This window comes from Takifugu flavidus, chromosome 16, assembly GCF_003711565.1.
Source record: "Takifugu flavidus isolate HTHZ2018 chromosome 16, ASM371156v2, whole genome shotgun sequence".
NCBI lineage: Eukaryota > Metazoa > Chordata > Actinopteri > Tetraodontiformes > Tetraodontidae > Takifugu > Takifugu flavidus.
Genome location: NC_079535.1, coordinates 4,610,419 through 4,625,672, shown reverse-complemented (window position 1 = coordinate 4,625,672; position 15,254 = coordinate 4,610,419). Strand labels below are relative to the sequence as shown.

Sequence of the window (15,254 nt, the reverse complement as noted above, 5' to 3'; positions counted from 1 at the left end):
GTGCGTGTTGGCATAGGAATTCAAAGGCCACTTTAGCCTTAATATTCATGATGATACAATGGCAGAAGCAGCTATAATCAGTCGGCCTCATTGGAGTCAACACAAACTTGGGAGAAGGTGAACTCTTTCTTTCCATGAGTTCTTTAATAATGCTTCACCAGGGTTGTACAGTTAACGGCTGGAGAACAGGACAGGCTGCAACACACTAATCACAACAGTTATGTTTCCACACTCATGCATGTGAAGGATCCAGCCGGCTGACGTCACTACACTGAAACGCATCTGGTGACCTCAGCGGCCTCCTGTCGGGAGTGCGCTTAATGGAGTGAGTGGCGCGGGCGTTGGGAGTTAATGGGCACACAGACGGAGTGAAGTAAAAGTGGCACCACCGCCAGGAAGGATCGCAGCTCAACTTCTGCTACTCGTGGCTGTTACAGTAATCATGTTTTGTAATAAGGCAGTTGGCAACACTGCAGGGAGGAAACGGCGCCAGGACGCCTGTGCTGGTCTGGGAGGGGGCATATGTAACACTTTACTGTAACTCAACAATACACAGAACTAATCACCGTGGCTCGGCGCCATGCAAACAACAGCAGGGCCGGTACGTTGATAAAGCAGCACAGGTCACAAGATCACAGGAAGCTGGTGAGTGTCGAGGCACAGGTACACTCAGGTGAGGTGAACACTGACGATCTGAGCTGGGGGGGTTGCATATGTGCTTCACAGCGGTACTACAGGAAAGAAGCTGGTAACAGTCCAACACTTAAACTCCTTCCCTCTACAACATTTCCAGCAGTTTAAGTCATCTGATATTTCAGGAGGGTAGGAAGACTGAATCGGTGTCCGATCCTCGGAAAGGCGACGTGGGAGCTTATTTGCTTTCTTTTTGGCGTTGGAGGAGAAGGTTTTAGCACTGGATGGGGTCCATGTTGCATGGGTTACTGACCGTATTAAAGCATCAGGCATATGTTAACTGCAACATGAAGCAGCGTAGCATCAGGCGTTAGCAGCACTGCGGAGATGGGGAAGAAAATCATCAAGTCATGTATCGAAATTACGTTTCAGAGCAGGTCTGCTTGGCCAGAGTTTGTTTTTTTTGTGGTCCATCTTTCCACCAATGTTAGACTCGTTTTATTGCTCCCCATTAATGTGAATTAAACTATAAAATGTTTGGAACAAGAAAAAATAAAAGTGCACATGTTACTGAGCATTTCATCCAAGCCACCACCTGAAAGCAAATAAGCACCTTTTGCTGATGCGCAAGATAAAGAACAAGAGTGTGGGAATGGTGTTAAAGGTGGATTCTGTCTCCGAGCGACGCTCGCAGAGGCCTTCATCCCGTCGCCTGCTAATCAAGCACAGTGATGGGCCGAGTTTCATTTTCCCCACCGCGGAGCCTCCTCCGGTGCGCTCTCTGTCCCGTCACGCTCCCCCGCTACTTCAAGAAGGAGTCGAGCTTGCGCTCGATGTTGTCGAATGAGTCTTCACCCATGTAGTCCATCTGGCCCGCTTCCCAGAGCTGTTTCCTCTCCTCGGAGGAGATCTGAGGAGGAGGAGGAGCCGTGGCGGGTGCGGGCTGCTCCACCGGGTCCTGGTGAAGCTTATCCTGCGTGACAGAGTGAGTGAGTGAGTGAGAGAATGAATATGGGACAGGAAGAGCACTTTATAAGGTCTGGGTTTCTCCAAGTCAGCCCTACTGAACACTCTCCGTCGGCACTGTCCGAAGTACGGATAAGACATTATTCACACTGGCAGCAGAAAAGGGCTGAGAACAGTTCTACAGGGTGAACGTTCTATAGGAGGCGTATGTTCTGCAAGAGTTGCAGAGAGTCAGGGTGAAGTTAGCGAGAATTCATTTGTGATCCCTGTGTTCATGCTGCACAGGAACAGTCTCCAGTCGGGGAATGTGCACGTTTTCAGAGGGTGGGAGGAGACCAGCATGCCCGCAGAGACGAAGAACGGGAAGGACCGACTGCTCCACAGAACCCCTCATTTGCCTTGGTCCTCCAGCCATTTCAGCAAAATCTGCAGCAAAACCCACTTGGTCTACAGGCTGAAATGCCATGGCAACAGGGTCCGTTCAACCTGACGTCATGCTACACAATTTTAAGCAATTTAGCAACCATTTGATTGCCTCACAGTTACAACAGCGATTAGCAGCTTCCTCCCATCCTCGAAGCCGCCCAACAGATGCCTGATGCAGATGTGCCCAGTACAGACTCTTTACCCAGTCGCCACTCAAGAGAGCCGCCTGGAAATGCCGGCAGCAACTAACATTTTTGGCCCCAGACTGGTCCCAAAGAACGTGGAACGGATCAACCGTTTTCCTGTTATTGTCCAACCAAAAGCAGACGGTGTTTTTCCTTCAGAGCTGCAGAGACGTTTGACAAAACCCTTTAACTTGCGGCACTTTACAGACGCTTTAAATCGCTTTAAACTTGCCTCCTCGCTCTCCTCAATGAAGCCACTGTCGAAAGGGGCGTCGCCGTACGCCCGCTGCAGCAACGGCAGCACGTGTTTGGAGTAGAGCTGCCACCACATGAGCAGGTAGTCCGGGTGCAGCTGGTACACGTCGGGAGAAGGGGAGTGACCTTTCACCTCACCCCTCTGAGCGTCGTAGGCCAGGTTCCACGGCTTCACCTTGCCCAGGAAGTGCACCACCTTGGCGTCACGGCCGTACCTGGGAACACAAGAGGTGGCTGAAGACACACGTCACCCAAAAGGAACGGACGCCAGCCTCCATCTGTTTTTCGTTGCGATGCCGTCACTGTTCAGCAACGGCCCAATATCCCAAAGATGGTTTCACTAAATGTTCGGCGTGACAACTGGAATGTCCTGGTGTCCTGGAATGTGTGCACACGCGTCGGTCATTTTCAAAAATGCAAATAAATGCTCTGTTGTTTGTCATTTGCTGTTACAGCCGATGATTTAAATGAACAATATTTCCCATATCTCAGCTCCTGCTGGAATTCTTCCAAACCCAGAATGATTCTGCCCTGTTCCTTTTCCTTCGGCAATATCTGATTTCTTTTAGAAACCCAAACACGTAACTGGTGCTTTCCTCAACCACAACCAGTCACACGCAGAACAAACGAGTTGCTCCACAGCAGGGACGGGCAGCTGCAGTCCTCCAGGGTCGGATTCTAACCAGGTTTTCTATCCTACAGGCGGACAGCGCATTCACCTGAGGTTCCACTCCTCTCAGCAAAAGTATTTTCTACCTGGTAGGACACAAAACCCGGGTTGAATCCACTCTTTGAGGACTGGAGCCGCCTGTCCCTGCTGTATGGAGTTACTGAAACGTGCATGTGTGTACTGACTGTTTGAAGGCTGGTAGATACGAGTAAATGGAGACGGTGCTGAGGTTGTAGATGAAGGGAAGGTGTTTGGAAATATCCGTGGTTGCCCAGGTGTTGAAGAAACTGTTGAGGACACCCTGATCTCCACCTGTGGACACAGATCGGTTTAATTTCCAACAACACTTGAACGCATCATTCCTGCTCTGCTTCTGCAGAGGTGCAGACACTAACGCAGGCAAACTGAACCGCACACACGTGTGTTCCAACTGTCTGAGGAGTATAAATAGAAAATGTAGCATGTCGACGATAGCGTGAGAGGACAATGCTCTGTAAAAGAAAAACAGATATAACGAGTGTAGCTTACACGGTCAGACCACGACTGGAGTCCATCGGATACTACCCTGTCAAATATTTCACTTTATTTTACAAATAAAGACGGCTTAATAAACTTTACTCTCTACTGCGACGTCTAGCACAAAGTCCTCCTTCTGTTAACTTTCCCTCAGCAAAGATGTTGAGAAGAAATGCAAACTAATCTAAGGCGTCGCCTCTGACTCTCGTTGAAGAGTCAGGAGGTGCTGCTCCATGGAGCGGAGGCTCACTGGAAAGAACTGGACTTACTGAACGCGACCCTTTTTTTTTCTTCTTCATAATATGCAGCTGTGGAAACAAGCATACAAGGGTGCACTGCCCCTCTTAATATGTGGCATTTCAAAACCCGCTTCTCTTCTTTTCTTCATAAATAAGCCACCAGTCTCACCGTCAAAGCTGCCATTTTCACTGCAGAACTGCAGCAGCTTCTCGTACGTTTCGTTAGACGGTCTGAAGACAAACACCCCCGAGTTGAAGCAGTCGGGCCAACCTGGGTCTGGTGCTGCGGACAGCTCCTCCCGCTCAAAGAGCTCGTCTACGTTTGATAGAACCTGGACATTTTCAAGCAAACGTCACTGTTTAGTCAGTAAAGTTTTGGCTCTCTGACGTGTCGCACAAGCGCCTCTGCTCCGTATCTTCTCACCATGGTGTCTGCGTCCATGAACACACACTTGCTGTAGTGTGTCAGAGACCAGCAGTGCAGCTTGGTCAGCGTCACCCCCAGGTCCGGGCGCTTCATCAGGGACAGATGAGCCGTATCGCCCGAGTCCATAACATCCACCAGGCGCACCTCGTCAAAGACGCTCTGCAGCGCATCCCTGCGGCGCACAACAGGCTTTCGTCACTGTGTCGAGTCTTTACTGCGTTACACAAAGGCAGAGGTGAAATTACCTGCATGGTTCCGCAACATGAGGCCCCACCAGCGCAACCAGGTTCCTGGTGGTGTTGTGGTTTCGTAACGACTGGCCCAGAACCAAAGCTCCCTTGGCGTAGCTGTCGTTTGTGGCCAACGTCACAAAAGCCTCGTCTGCATGGACACACACATTCATCAGCCGCATCGTTTGCATCTCACAATCAGCAGGAGCGCCCTGGCAACATTAACACTCCTTTGACTAGACTGACTCCACAGCTATCCACAGTTTTACCTTTTAGCATAACGTTCCTAAGGGGCTGATAAAAACTTGCTACACCAAGACTGACAGCAAAGAGCGGGGCTTGAGATTAACCAGAGCCCAAAATCCGCCCCACCGCAGCTACACTCAGGCCCTCTGTGGGCCCACTGTGTCGGCGTCGGTGTGATAATGAGTCAGTTTCATGCATGAATTAGCAACGGCAGCGGGCGTTTTTGTTGCCGCTTGAGCAAAATTGGGCTTCCAGCCAGAGGATAGCATTGGTCCGAGTTCAACGTGCATCCTGAGGAGAGGGACGAGGGGGGTTTCCGGGAAACGCAATCGGTGGAGTTTCAGGGAACTAGTAAGTTAAGGTTAAGGCGATAACCACTGTGCCACTTGCGAGGCCGAACAGGAAGCATACGGGTGTGACATATATGGGTTCCTGTTCAGCATGGGCATGATGGTATGAGGGTTTTAAATATGAATTAAAGCGATAAGCAGTTTGAATAACAAGAATTCTGTTTGGAGTCTATTTTTGTATGGGAGTAAAACAGACAGAAAGAAAAACAGTCTTTCCTTTGAGTATTTTCATGTTAATTTACTGTTTTTTGGTTCAGTCAGTGAACTTTACCATCACACAATTCAAACTTTTAAACAGATGACCATTTATGGTGGCTTTTTTCTTTTAGAGGGAGGGAAGGCCACCCTCTGAAGCTCACGTAGGCACTGACAGTAAGTCCATCAAGTTACATTTGCCTCAAATTAATTCAGGAAGTCAACAGTTTCCTTTAAAAAAATAAAAGTGCTTCTTTTTTTTAAATGTAAAAAACAGACGTTTAAATTTGGGCACTCCGGCTGCAACTAAATCAATTAATTTAGCCACTTTCCTTTATGAAACACTCCTACAACAACTGTTGATGTACTGTTATACTTTATTATGTAATTTCATAATTTATATATTTTTGGTACAACTTGTAAAAACTCACCAAACAGAAATTCTGGCATTTGATCTGTTACTTAATCTTTTTTCAGTACACTTTATTGATTGAATTAATATAAAATTTTGAGCTACTTTGCCAAAACATTAAGCTGTGATCAATATTGCAAACACACACATTCATTTCTTTTAAGTCCCTTATATTCAAAAATATTTCACAAGATGATATGAAGTAAGCGAGACGAACGGATAACCATTTGCCAGTTTCCTTATGACATCGTCATGGACAAAAATTTGTGTCAACTGAAGACACGACGCCTTGGCCGAAATGAGGAGTTTAGCACATCTGGCAATCATCCCACAGCTGGATCAAAGGAATATCAAAGAAATTTCACATTTTCCACAATCTCGGGTTAAAGAAAAATCCACTGAGTTTGTGATACAACACACATTTTTTCCAACATGCAACTGTAAAACCTCACGTCACGCCTTGCACAGACACACCTGAAACAAATGTTCATCACCAACCGTCTTACTCAGGTGTACTGGAGCAGAGAGAGTTCTCAAAACACACACAAAGGTGGACTTTTTCATTCGTCCACTTCATCAACTTAGAAGTGTCTGTTGCAACAGGTCATTGTTTGTGTGAAGTTATCTGGAAGTTATCTGGAACTCTTTCACAAGATTAAAATAAAAAGGGTGTGAACCACATGATGCCTCTTTGGTAGCACAGATTGTTGATGCAGAGTAAAAATTGTGTGTTTTGGCAGAAGGAAACACGACTTTTCATGGTCTATTTCTGATTTCTGTAGCACTTTTGAATGAGTGTTTGCATCTGTTTTTATTGCACTGCATGAAAATGACGTCGGTACCGGCGTTACTTTACTCACAAAGCCAAGTACGCATTTTAGTTTCAATTTCTGACTGAATAAAATGCAGGTTAAGTTTGACAACTATAACCGGATGTGCTCTTTTATTTGACAGCAAACTTTACAGCGGTCCAATCCACTGCAGCGGTCTCAAACGGCACATGTAACCTGTCGCTTGCATCGCAAAAACTGTACAGAAATAAACTCTTATTGTCTTCATATTGTGATGTTTCGTGCAACCCTGATTAAATTCGCGATATATTTTGCAGAATAATTCGCGCAGCACCGTTCGGTCCATTCCGAAGTGGCCGTGTTTCGGTGTCGGGGGGGGGCTCCCGGAGCACCGCCGACTCTTACCTGACATGGTGCGCCGAGCAGAGTCCACCCAGGCCCCGGAGGTCGTGATGGGACAGATGAGGAGTTTGCACTGCGAAGGGCAGAGCTTCAGCAGCTGGGAGCAGTCCAACACAGGAATTAAGTCCCACATTTTCCGGGTCATGTGACCACTGACAGCTGACACGCCCCCCTGCGCTCGCGCTCTGTAAAGTGTGCGTCTACGTTCAATTTAAATATATTTATCGACAAACAAGATTTAAAGGAATCGTTCGCCTTTAAGATGTCGCTGCATGAAAGTGGAATCAAACACAAAATTGTGTCGATTAACAAAAAAACCTAAGTGTAAATATATAAATAATGTTGCTTTTGCAAGTTAAAAAAAACACTGTATTGATTTAAAAAATCAAGTAAAAGGCACTTGGCAAATAAAGGACATTTTTGCTGTTTATGTATATTTCAGATTTGATCTGGATCCGCGTTCTGCCAGATGTGAAACAAAGCAATTTAGGAAGGTAATGAAAATCTAATATAAATTTCAAAGTCTGCCAGGATTGATAAAGCAGCAGAGTTCCAAATGAACCACTCAAATTAAAAGGTTTAAGTAACAAAGTGGCCTGAAATAAATGGGTATTGAGTGTAAAATCCAATAACAGGAACAGCAGGACAGCTACAATGGTCTGCTTTGGTTTGAGGTTAGTTGCTGCTAGTCACTAAATATGGTTTCTTTTAAACATCTAAAATAAAATTGATTGTCTTCTGTGTTCGATCTGCACTTGCCTTCCTGCACACGCACCCTGAAGAGCAATGCAGCCATGCAGGAGGCTTAGGAGAGAGATTTTGGCTGAAGCGACTCCTCAGAGGTGCTTATGTAGCATCAACAGCCAGAGATGGAGAGGTTATGGAGACGGAGAGCAGGGTAACTGGAGACCGTGTCTGAGTCGCCCAGTGAAACTGAGCTGATCAGGTGTCACAGGAACAACACACTCGAAGGGGGAAAAGAAAGATGGGACCTCGGACACGTGTGGCTGCAGACACAGATGCTCGTATGCCTGTTGGGACGGAAGGAAAGAAATAAAGAAGAAACAGGCCCCAAAGTGATTGTGAAGAGAGCTGATTATCTACTCCAGACCGGCTTGTTCTGGCCTGTAAACCCATCTGGATTGAACGTAAGCTCCTTACTTTTTATTCTTTTCTTACTTTACATTTAAATGCTCTAAAATGACTATTCTTTAAGGCTTTTCTCTTTAGGAGACTGTAGCTGGAACAGATGGAGTGACAGACGAGGTGGCAGGAAAAGGTCCTGTAGTTACAGCGTTGTTGTAAATTTGAGCAGTTCTGGTGTTAAGTGGTGGAGTTGGTGCTGCGTCAGGTTACAGAGCATTGTGAGAAGGCAAACAGGCCTCATGTCTTAAACACACCAGACTAAAATATTCTAAACATAATAACATTTAAGAGCCACAATATGCGTTAAAGTTTGTTTGTTTTTTTACAGTCAACGTTTGTTAATAATTCTTTACGGTAGTTTATGTCGGTAAATCGCGCCCCCTGCTGTTATAACGCAGAAACAGGAGAGTCACAGTTTTTCTTCAAATGAAGTTTTTGACCAAATTGCTTTATACTTTCACGTTTTTTTTAGAATTCGACTATATCATCTTGCCACATACAAACATACCTGTCAAGTTTCGGGTCAGTTGTGTGAGAACCCTTTGATTAAAAAAGTTACATATATTCACAACAATTGGACGTTTGATTGAGATAGTTTAGCTCAGGACAAAATCAGAACACCACAAAAATACGTGTTAATATCTTAATATTTTGATGTCATTTAGTCTTTATTTTAAATTTCGACGGTTTTGGTGGGTGGGGGAGTCTACTTAACTGTTTTTTTCCTTTCGGGGTCACGGTGAGGGTGCACATACGGATGAAGGCAGGGTCCACCACTGGAAGGGTTGCTAATTCATCGCAAGGCCCTATAGCAGCAGTTGTAGTTTCAGTACCTTGCTCAAGGGCACCTTGACAGTGCTTGCACCTTCCCCTGCTACCAGAATACCTTCCATACTTTGTCCACACCCAGACTCAAACCAGGAACCAGACTGAGAAGCAGAGGTTTTTACTGGTTCCTCACTTTCTTTTTCTTTTTTGAACTTTTCTTTATTTATAGGTAATAATTCTTTCTGCACCCATTCTACTGCAGCATATTGTAGCTTTTTTAGCTTCGTTCAGATGAGACACACACACACACACACACACACACACCACACACACACACACACACGCGCGCGCACACACACACACACCACACACACACACACACAAGATGATGACACTGCTGAAGTGTTAAATGTTAACTGTTTGACTACGCCTGGCCCAGGGTCCAGGAAGACCAAAGGTATGCTTGGTGCTTCACCTGAGTGGCTCCTCCTTGCAGCAATAACCAGCTCTCTGCTCGCCCAGAGATCCGGCAACCACTCTGCCCCGGTCTGAAGTGTTACGGAGCCCAGGCTTCTTCATTTCCTGTGGAGGGATCGGCACCATCTGGACGAACAGGGAACTCTCGGCGTCATACGAAGGTACTGGTCTTATCTCGTTTTTGCTCAGCATAGAGGTGTGTAAATGCAGGTGTTGTGAGGGTGTGTGAAGACACGGCAAGTCACAAGGGGACATGCTGGACTGATTCCAGTGTGATCTCACACTTCACAATAGTTACCACTACTTTAACTATTAGAACAAAGTCACGGGTAATGTTTAAAACTGATTAAGGGCAATAAAAGGAAGGTTACATCCCCATGTTATTGATACTGACCCATCACTGGTGGGGGGCACCTGATCAGTGAGAGGACATTTAAAGAGGACGTCCCATGACCTCATTGAACCACATAAATGCGTAGAAATGACCTGCATATTTTGTGAAAATGATGAACTTTCATTTCGTGGCGCTAAGGTGTGAGCGTGTGTTCACATTGAAGGCGCAGGAATCAGGGGCCACGATGGAGCATCACATCACGCAGATTTCCCGAGACGACCTGGAGGATCTCCGAGATGCTTTCAACAAAATTGGTTAGTTTCCCCCACGACACACTAACACACTAGCAGGACATAACACACACCTGCAGGCACACAAGCGCCCGGACATGTGATCGCAGCGACTGCACGCTGACCTTAGCTCAGGTTTTACAGCGGCCCATAAACCATGACTCTTATATAAGATGTTTTTACTGCTGAGGTTGTTCAGTGTGCACACGTTGTGTGCCAGAGGTGTGTTCGAACGCAGCCCTGCTTTATCAGGGAGACTAATCATCACTGTGTGCTCATCAAGAGAGTGAGACATGCATATTAAATTGTGTAGATATCCTCAAAAATAAACAATATTAGAAAAACCAGGTTTACGACGACGGGCAGCCTGTGATTAAGATCAGACTTTGTGAGGTTTGATTTTATAACAAAACAAGTTTTCATTGAATTCCTGATTAAACATCAGCAGTGTTTATCAATGTTTAGTTGGTTTGTTTACAGATGATAAATGAGTGCAAACTAAACCGGGTTATTAAATGACATCTGAACAGTTACGACTTTTAAAACATCCCTTTAATTGAAAAATGGAGTGATTATAGAGAGCAAATTCAATTCGGTTGTTCCTGATTGTTACTCTCGATCATCTGCACTAACATGGATCATCCGTGAGTTCAGATGTTGACAACAGCGGCTACGTCAGCGACTTCGAACTCCGGGAGCTCTTCAAGGAGGCCAGGCTGTTCCTGCCGGGTTACAAGGTGCGAGAGATCATCGAGACCTTCATCGCCGGGGACACCAACAAAGATGAGAAGATCAGCTTCGAGGAGTTCGTGTCTGTGAGTCCTCCTGCTGAGGTTGTCGGGGACGGGAGGTTTCCGACTGACGCGCTGCCTGTCTGTTCAGATCTATCAGGAGCTGAAGAGTAAGGAGTACGGCGAGACCTTTAGGAAGACCATCACCAGGAGGGATGGGATCCGCTCCTTTGGAGGAATGTCTGGGAATTCCAGCGAGGGAACACAGCACTCCTACTCTGGTAGGAGAGAGGATGCTACAGACTGTATAAATTACCTTTCCGAGATAACACGTGTGTGTGTGTGTGTGTGTGTGTGTGTGTGTGGTGTGTGTGTGTGTGTGTGTGTGTGTGTGTGTGGTGTGTGTGTGTGTGCGTGTGTGTGTGTGTGGTGTGTGTGTGTGTGTGTGTGTGTGTGTGTGTGGTGTGTGTGTGTGTGCGTGTGTGTGTGTGTGTAGATGAAGAAAAGGTGGCATTTGTCAACTGGATCAATAAAGCTTTGGTAAAAGATCCAGAATGTCAACATCTGCTGCCCATGAACCCCAATGACGAAAGCCTCTTTACCTCCGTCCGTGATGGTATCTTGTTATGGTAAGACACACACATGGGCACACACACACACAACCTTGTACTTCTATCTTTCTGAGGACTGTCATAGACATAGTGCATTACCCAGCTCCTAACCCGAATAATCACAACTAAAACTTAACTTAACTAAAACTTAAGTTGTGAGACCAGCCAAATGTCCTCACTTTACCAATAGAGTGGGTCAATGGTACAAGAACACATTCAAAGCTTATCGTTGTTTAATCAGTGACCCTTTCTTGTGCACTTTATTGGTTCCCAAAACAGGTTTATTGTATTTTTTAAATATGCTACATCAGTCATGCAGTAAAGATATGCACTGACTTATGACTGATCTTTTGGTCGGTCATGGATATAAACTCAGAGTATTGTAATTTCGTCTTTCACAGCTTCGTAATGTTTCTTGTCGCCACCTCTTTCAGCAAAATGATCAACCTGTCTCAGCCCGACACCATTGACGAGAGAGTCATCAACACCAAGAAGCTGACCACCTTCAAGATGACAGTGAGTCCAGTTCCCTGAAACATGCTGAAACAGCCTTGGACTTCCAAAAGGTCGCCCATATCTACAGCCATTAATCTCCTGAATGGAGATACTTGTGGATAGTTGAGGGGAAAACATCCCCAATGACACATATTCATGTCTTTTGATGTGAATTCTCACCAAGCAATGCCGAAGCAGAATACAAACAAGTTGATGTTTAAAGAATATTTCCTGGTGTAGCTTAAGAGCCAAAGATGTCAACAGTCTGCACAAACGCTTGTTAAATATCAACTTTTACAGTGCACTTCCTCTTTTTACATTTCACATTTCCCACCGAATGCTCCATGTTGATGATGTAACTAAATAAATAATTGATGGATGCTGTGTTTGTATGGTAGGAGAATCTGGTCCTGGCTCTGAATTCGGCCTCGGCAATTGGGTGCACGGTGGTGAGCATGGACGCCCACGACATGATGGCGGGGAAGCCTCACCTGGTCCTGGGGCTGCTCTGGCAGATCATCAAGGTCGGGCTCTTCGCTGATATAGAGCTCAGCAGGAACGAAGGTCAGAATGCACGTGCACACTCTCTTTCTTTAGATAATCAAGAGGCTCTTTGGTGCATAGAAAATACTTTTAGCAGAATGGAAGTTGGGGGGTTTTGTGGTTTTTATCCACCTTGTTCCCCCGTAAATGATCAAACTTTCATTTATTTAAGCCTCTAGATTAACCAAGCATTCATATAAAGTGAAAAATGAAAGGTAAAACTTGAGTAAAGTTGCCTGTGATGTAGAAAAACCCAACAGAAAAGGGATGCCACCACACGCCGCTGACGCTCTTTCACCAACACAACACCATCTCTGCAGGCCTGATTAGCCTCCTGCTCGATGGGGAAACCCTGGACCACCTGATGTCTCTCTCCCCCGAGGAGCTCCTGCTGCGCTGGGTCAACTACCACCTGCAGAACGCGGGGACGAAAACCATCCGCAACTTCAGTGAAGACATTAAGGTCCTCCTCAGACAACACACTCCACAACACACCAAAACACACTGAAAGGTAACGGGCTCTGGCACCTCTGCAGGACTCCCGGGCCTACTTCTACCTGCTGGACCAGATCGCTCAGTACGAGGAGACGGCCTACAAGAGCAGTGTCAGGATCGACATGAGCGGCCTGAACGTGAGCCTGGTGCTTTATGTCACCCTGCAAACTCTGTACGGTGGCCTCATCTCCACGTCTGTTTGTGCAGGAGGAAAATCTGGAGCGAAGGGCCGAGCTGATGCTGCGGCAGGCGGCCAGGCTGGATTGCAGGCAGTTTGTGTCCCCTCACGACGTCACCTCGGGAAACAGCAAACTTAACTTGGCCTTCGTGGCCAACCTGTTCAACATGCATCCTGCGGTGGAGAAGACTGACCTGAATGGCATGGAGACTGCACACATCGAGGGTGAGATCTGCTTTATTGCTGCAAAATGAAAAAGTCATCACATTGTAAAGGTCAAAGTGCAATAAAATCCCATAAAAGTGTCTAAGTTGAAACCGTAGCTGTGAATCATTCCTAGAAGACACTATAAATAAACATTCCTTTCTCACGTCTCTGTCCAGGTGAAACCAGGGAAGAGAAAACATATAGAAACTGGATGAACTCCCTGGGCGTCTCTCCTCATGTCAACCACCTCTACTGGTATATCAGTCTTATATCAGTAGTTGTAGTAGTAGTAGTAGTAGTAATAGTAGTAGTAGTAGTAGTAGTAGTAGTAGTAGCAGCAGCAGCAGCAGCAGCAGCAGCAGTAGTAATAGTAGTAGTAGTAGTAGTAGTAGTAGTAGTAGTAGTAGTAGTAGTAGTAGTCATGTTCCTGCTCGTTACCTCAGAAATGATATGCTTCTTGTATCTCTCAAAAATAAAAGCATATGCAACTCAAGACTGGTCAAGCTTAAAATAAACCATTTTAAAAGAGTTTAGTCTGATTTTCGGGGGTATTTTTCAGGCTTTTTTTTTTTTTACTCATTAGAGTCACTGAAGCCATTTCTGAGTTTTTTCTCTGTCTCTTCCATAGTGACCTGTGTGATGGCCTGGTCATCCTGCAGCTTTTAGAGAAGGTCAGAGTGCCTGTGAACTGGAAGCGGGTCAACAACCCACCGTACCCTTTCCTGGGGGGCAACATGAAGAAGGTATGCCCTCACTCTGTGCATAAAAGAGATGGAAAAGTAAAGATCAGAGCCATAAAAATGGACATTTATATAATGTTTCTCCAACATTTTCCAGCTGGAGAACTGTAATTACGCTGTTGACCTGGGCAGGGATATTGCTCGCTTCTCTCTAGTCGGCATCGGAGGAGAAAATTTGAACGAGGGAAGTTCAATGCACACCCTGGCTCTGCTCTGGCAGCTGATGAGGAGGTAACTGCTCCATTCAAGGCCCTGGGACACATCACAGCTGTGATACAAATGCTTTATTTTGAATAAATGTTTGGTTTTTGATGACCCTCAGATATACAGTGCTGGTTTTGTCCAAACTGGGAGATGGAGAAAAGGTGGCTGATCAGATTATCCTTAACTGGGTCAACACCACCCTGAGTCAGAAAAACAAGGAGACACAAATCAGCAGCTTTAAGGTGTGTGTGTGTGTGGGGGGGGGGGGGGGGGGGGGGGGGGGGTGTGTGTGTGTGTGTAGGTCATAAAATGTTTGGCTTCATTTACATGAAATATTTCCATTCTTCATGCAGGACCAAACCATCAGCACCAGTCTGCCCGTGATTGATCTGATTGACGTCATTGCTCCTGGTTCTGTCAAATGGGACATGGTGAAGAAAACCGAGAGAGGATTTCTGAAGGAAGACGACAAAATCAGCAACGCCAAGTAAAAGAACAAACAACTGAAGGGTTTTTCACACTGCCCTCATCTTTGCTTCACCTGTTCCGATGACACCTTTTCCTTCTGCTTCCTCTCCCAGGTACGCCGTCTCATTGGCTCGTAAGATCGGTGCCCGGGTGTACGCTCTGCCAGATGATTTGGTGGAAGTGAATCCAAAGATGGTTCTGACACTTTTCGCCTGCCTCATGGGCCATGGACTGAAAAAAGCCCAACCCTGAAAGGGAACAAAAAAAACAAAAAAAAAACCATCTGAATTCAACTAAATGTCTTTTTTTCTCTTCATTTAATTGTTTTGTCTTTGCACTGCACAATCTGCATTAGAAACTATTATTTTGTTTGAACAATAAAGTAAACTGAAGTTTAAAATTATTTCTCTTCAGCAAAGCTGTTTATGTGTGCTCTCAATAAATTTGCCAAAGGCAAATAAAGTATCTATTCACCAATTGCTTCATGCTTCATAATCAAGCTGACATCTCACTGACACATTTGACACATTGGCACGTAAAAAACAAAAATAAACCTGGCTTGATTGCAATGCAGGTTTCAATAAAACCAAAAGAAGAATGCAGGGTTCAATGCTGATTATCTGT

The 15,254-nt window shown here is 45.6% G+C and overlaps 2 protein-coding genes across 7 annotated transcripts; one reads left to right on the top strand and one right to left on the bottom strand.

Annotated features, from left to right (window-relative positions):
• Positions 1-125: 125 nt before the first annotated feature.
• Positions 126-7,117, bottom strand: LOC130540423 (glycogenin-1-like). Its single transcript, XM_057059560.1, has 7 exons — positions 6,947-7,117; positions 4,563-4,698; positions 4,315-4,489; positions 4,060-4,222; positions 3,321-3,447; positions 2,443-2,680; positions 126-1,606 (listed from the first exon to the last, which is right to left on the bottom strand). Exons 1-7 carry the CDS (start codon positions 7,086-7,088, stop codon positions 1,436-1,438), a joined length of 1,152 nt encoding a protein of 383 aa, XP_056915540.1. The 5' UTR covers positions 7,089-7,117; the 3' UTR covers positions 126-1,435.
• Positions 7,118-7,405: 288 nt separating this feature from the next.
• LOC130540397 (plastin-1-like) lies at positions 7,406-15,107 on the top strand. 6 transcript variants are annotated; one of them, XM_057059507.1, is made up of 17 exons: positions 7,406-8,091; positions 9,382-9,495; positions 9,892-9,982; positions 10,613-10,773; positions 10,841-10,970; positions 11,186-11,318; positions 11,735-11,816; positions 12,194-12,359; positions 12,659-12,801; positions 12,875-12,970; positions 13,041-13,236; positions 13,395-13,473; positions 13,847-13,961; positions 14,056-14,189; positions 14,281-14,404; positions 14,516-14,649; positions 14,744-15,107. In XM_057059507.1, exons 1-17 carry the CDS (start codon positions 7,963-7,965, stop codon positions 14,880-14,882), a joined length of 2,166 nt encoding a protein of 721 aa, XP_056915487.1. In that variant the 5' UTR covers positions 7,406-7,962; the 3' UTR covers positions 14,883-15,107. The 6 variants fall into 6 exon arrangements, with proteins under 6 accessions (XP_056915487.1, XP_056915492.1, XP_056915488.1 ...); XM_057059512.1 differs by having other exon boundaries at positions 7,981-8,091; positions 9,354-9,495; XM_057059508.1 differs by lacking the exon at positions 7,406-8,091 and adding an exon at positions 8,956-9,086 and having other exon boundaries at positions 9,297-9,495.
• Positions 15,108-15,254: the final 147 nt, after the last annotated feature.

Coding starts and splice junctions, on each gene's coding strand:
- LOC130540397 (XM_057059507.1), top strand. CDS start 7,963: ATGCTCGTATGCCTGTTGGGACGGAAGGAAAGAAATAAAGAAGAAACA. Junction 12,360..12,658: donor AGAGCTCAGCAGGAACGAAG/GTCAGAATGCAC, acceptor CCATCTCTGCAG/GCCTGATTAGCCTCCTGCTC. Junction 12,971..13,040: donor TCGACATGAGCGGCCTGAAC/GTGAGCCTGGTG, acceptor CTGTTTGTGCAG/GAGGAAAATCTGGAGCGAAG.
- LOC130540423 (XM_057059560.1), bottom strand. CDS start 7,088: ATGACCCGGAAAATGTGGGACTTAATTCCTGTGTTGGACTGCTCCCAG. Junction 4,223..4,314: donor TCATGGACGCAGACACCATG/GTGAGAAGATAC, acceptor GAAAATGTCCAG/GTTCTATCAAACGTAGACGA. Junction 2,681..3,320: donor TATCTACCAGCCTTCAAACA/GTCAGTACACAC, acceptor TTGTGTTCCCAG/GTACGGCCGTGACGCCAAGG.